Source organism: Limulus polyphemus, unplaced genomic scaffold (assembly GCF_000517525.1).
Source record: "Limulus polyphemus unplaced genomic scaffold, Limulus_polyphemus-2.1.2 Scaffold93, whole genome shotgun sequence".
Lineage (NCBI taxonomy): Eukaryota > Metazoa > Arthropoda > Merostomata > Xiphosura > Limulidae > Limulus > Limulus polyphemus.
The window spans coordinates 160,636-163,360 of record NW_013665703.1 but is presented as its reverse complement, the minus strand read 5'-3'; the positions used below and the strand labels follow the sequence as shown (position 1 = coordinate 163,360).

The window sequence follows — 2,725 nt, the reverse complement described above, 5'->3', positions numbered from 1 at the left end:
TGAACCAACTGTTTATCTTATCTACATAAACAGAAACAACTGTTGCTGAAAGAAAGCTACGAGAAAGTTTATGTTAGCTTTGTTAAAGGCAAGAAATAATACATAAAAAGACTTGGAAAGAAAATCAGAGACCAGTGGTGGAACTTTGATCGAAGGAAGACAAGTAGAGATACATGCAAACAGGCCACCGATTTACCTCTTTTGATCATTACCAATTACTATTCAGTTTTGGTTCTAGTTCCAAGAATTATGATGAGTCAACAAAATTCATCCAATGAAGTGATAGATCTACTTGCAAGTTAAATGTGTATACTAATTGGAGAGGCATCAGAATACAAAGAAATCTGTATAAAACCCGTTTTGAGCTAAAAAAAAAAAGAGTTCTTCAACCACAATAGGCTGCAGTTCCTGTTGTCAAGTGATTCCAGATCCAACAGTGTCTCCAACGTCATCACTCACAAAGACGTCTGCACTCAAAAACATCAAGAACTTCAACATAGAAACTCCATGTAAGTAATTATTGCTACCTCTCTCCATCGAATAATGAACTAATGTAAAATTAATAGTAATATAAAGAATTTATAAATTAATGTATGTCTGAGTACATTCCTCGTACTGTTTTAATTGGTAGTTTATTAATTATAATATTATTGATGGTTTGATTAATGAACAAGAACTTGCTCACACTGAAGAATTTAGTAATTTCGATAATCTCAATTAGCTGAGTATCTTAGTATATTGAATTAAAGTGTTGTTTGTGTTTTGGAACTTGTCTCTCAGTCAATTCTTTATTCTAATAGTAAGCTTCCTCAAATTGGTGACTTGTGTACTCCACTCGCACTGTATACATGGATATAAAATAAATGTATTTGTAACTGGAATTAAAGTCAAACTCCAAATGATTAACCTTCATGGCATCCTGTTGCACAAGTATGAAAAATAAAGTAGTATTCAAATACCATCGTTATGAAATTTCATCATCAGTCAAAAGTTTATCTTTACAAGTTCAGTAGTAGTACCTTTAACTTGTGCATGTAATTAAATAATATTTATTGATATATTTCATTTGATTGCTTCTAAAGATAAGAATTAACATAAGAGGATGACTATTGGTTAATGCCTAGATTGAAGAATTCCTCTTCACAGTTGCCTTCACAAATCTGAAAAAATTCTAATGATTGCTATTTTGATAAAATATTTCTAACGTTGTTCTTGGCTGCTATTTTGATAAGGTTTATACAGAGAATTTTTAATAGCTACTATTAGTTTTCTTGTTATATCTAGTTTTAAAGAAGTTTTACATTTAAAAAAGTGGCAACAATGGCATCTTTGAGTTAAGTCTGAAAATTTTTGATGTTTGCTAATCTAATATGAGCATATGATACTGTTATTTTTAACAAAAAAACAAATTTACTAATGCAAAAATATTTATCAGCTAGAATTAAAGAAAATAATAATTATAATACATTTAAGAACATATTTTATCTATCTGAAATAATAAACAAAAATGATGAATTATAAAAGGTTATGGAATTGAACTGGATGAATTGTAATTTCTATCGAGCACTTTTTCTTCGCTTTTCAGACTGGGATGCAAGTGCTAATCTTGTTCTGCGTGGTGGAGGACATGACTTCTTGAGATCTGTAAATAAGAATTATATGAGATAAACTTTAGCCACATTTGCAGTCAACAACCATTAAAGTTTGTTCAATACAATTTGAAGAAGAGAAAATAGTGCATCATCGCTGCAGTGTAACAAATTTCATAACAAAATAATATTACGTAGGAAGTATTTGTATATACGAAAAATTAAAGAAGTAAAATGCTATTCCACTGGCAAAAGGTTTACTATCTGGGCACTGTTATAATCAACAGCAGCAACACACATTCAAAATATTTTCGAGGCAACTTTTAGTACAAGGTACTTTATTAACAAAGTGATAAGCATTAACTCTCTCCAAAATAGTCACAAGTCAAATGCCATGTCATCGCATTTGTTGACTCGCCTTCAAAATGTTATTGCACTACTATTTCATGACCTTAGGTTAATAAGTTTGGTATCAAACTGTAGATTATAATTCAAATTTTAGTATTATACATTAGTTAATTTCTTAATTTAAAAATAAATATTAAAAAACACAAACATCAATTTTTTTGTGTCATGTGGTATGTTGAATGCAACACTGGTTCAAATTATATGTTTGTGATGTCCAAATGCAAAGTATAGTTTTGTACGAATTAGGAACTCAAACTACCAATATTGACAAGCTAGAATATAAAATAAGAACCTCATACCTTTTCTATTTGCTGGGATATCACTTATGTACTGAATCAAACACAGTAGCCCCACTCACCTTTTCCATTTTTTGAAACTGTCCCTTATATACACTTACTTCAATATATGACATGTGAATAACCAGTCGAAAGCTCAGAATGTGCTTCTAGTGGCATTCTCAGCCATTTTCAAGGAGGTAGGTTGTGTGTTTAGTCTGCTCAAAATTTCATATTTTTTAAGCCCAAATACAGCTTAGTTACTAAGCTTGATAAATTATAGGGGAATTCTATGGTATGTATATACTAATTTATGATTTTTTGGTTTTTCAACTGTATAATTAAAATCTAAAATTTGTTTCATATTCTCCAAATGCAAAATTTTAATAGGTTTAGCAACTTTTGTCAAGCAGCAACTGAGTACAAAGGTCGTAACTAGAAGAGATAATTGTT

At 30.2% G+C, this 2,725-nt stretch overlaps 1 protein-coding gene across 1 annotated transcript in view; it reads right to left on the bottom strand.

Annotated features, from left to right (window-relative positions):
* Positions 1 to 793: 793 nt before the first annotated feature.
* Positions 794 to 2,725, bottom strand: part of LOC106468946 (condensin complex subunit 3-like) — a 23,207-nt gene continuing 21,275 nt past the window's right edge. The window contains exon 9 of the mRNA XM_022398097.1: positions 794 to 919. Coding sequence (XP_022253805.1) covers positions 794 to 919 — 126 coding nt within the window. The remainder of the gene's footprint in view (positions 920 to 2,725) is intronic.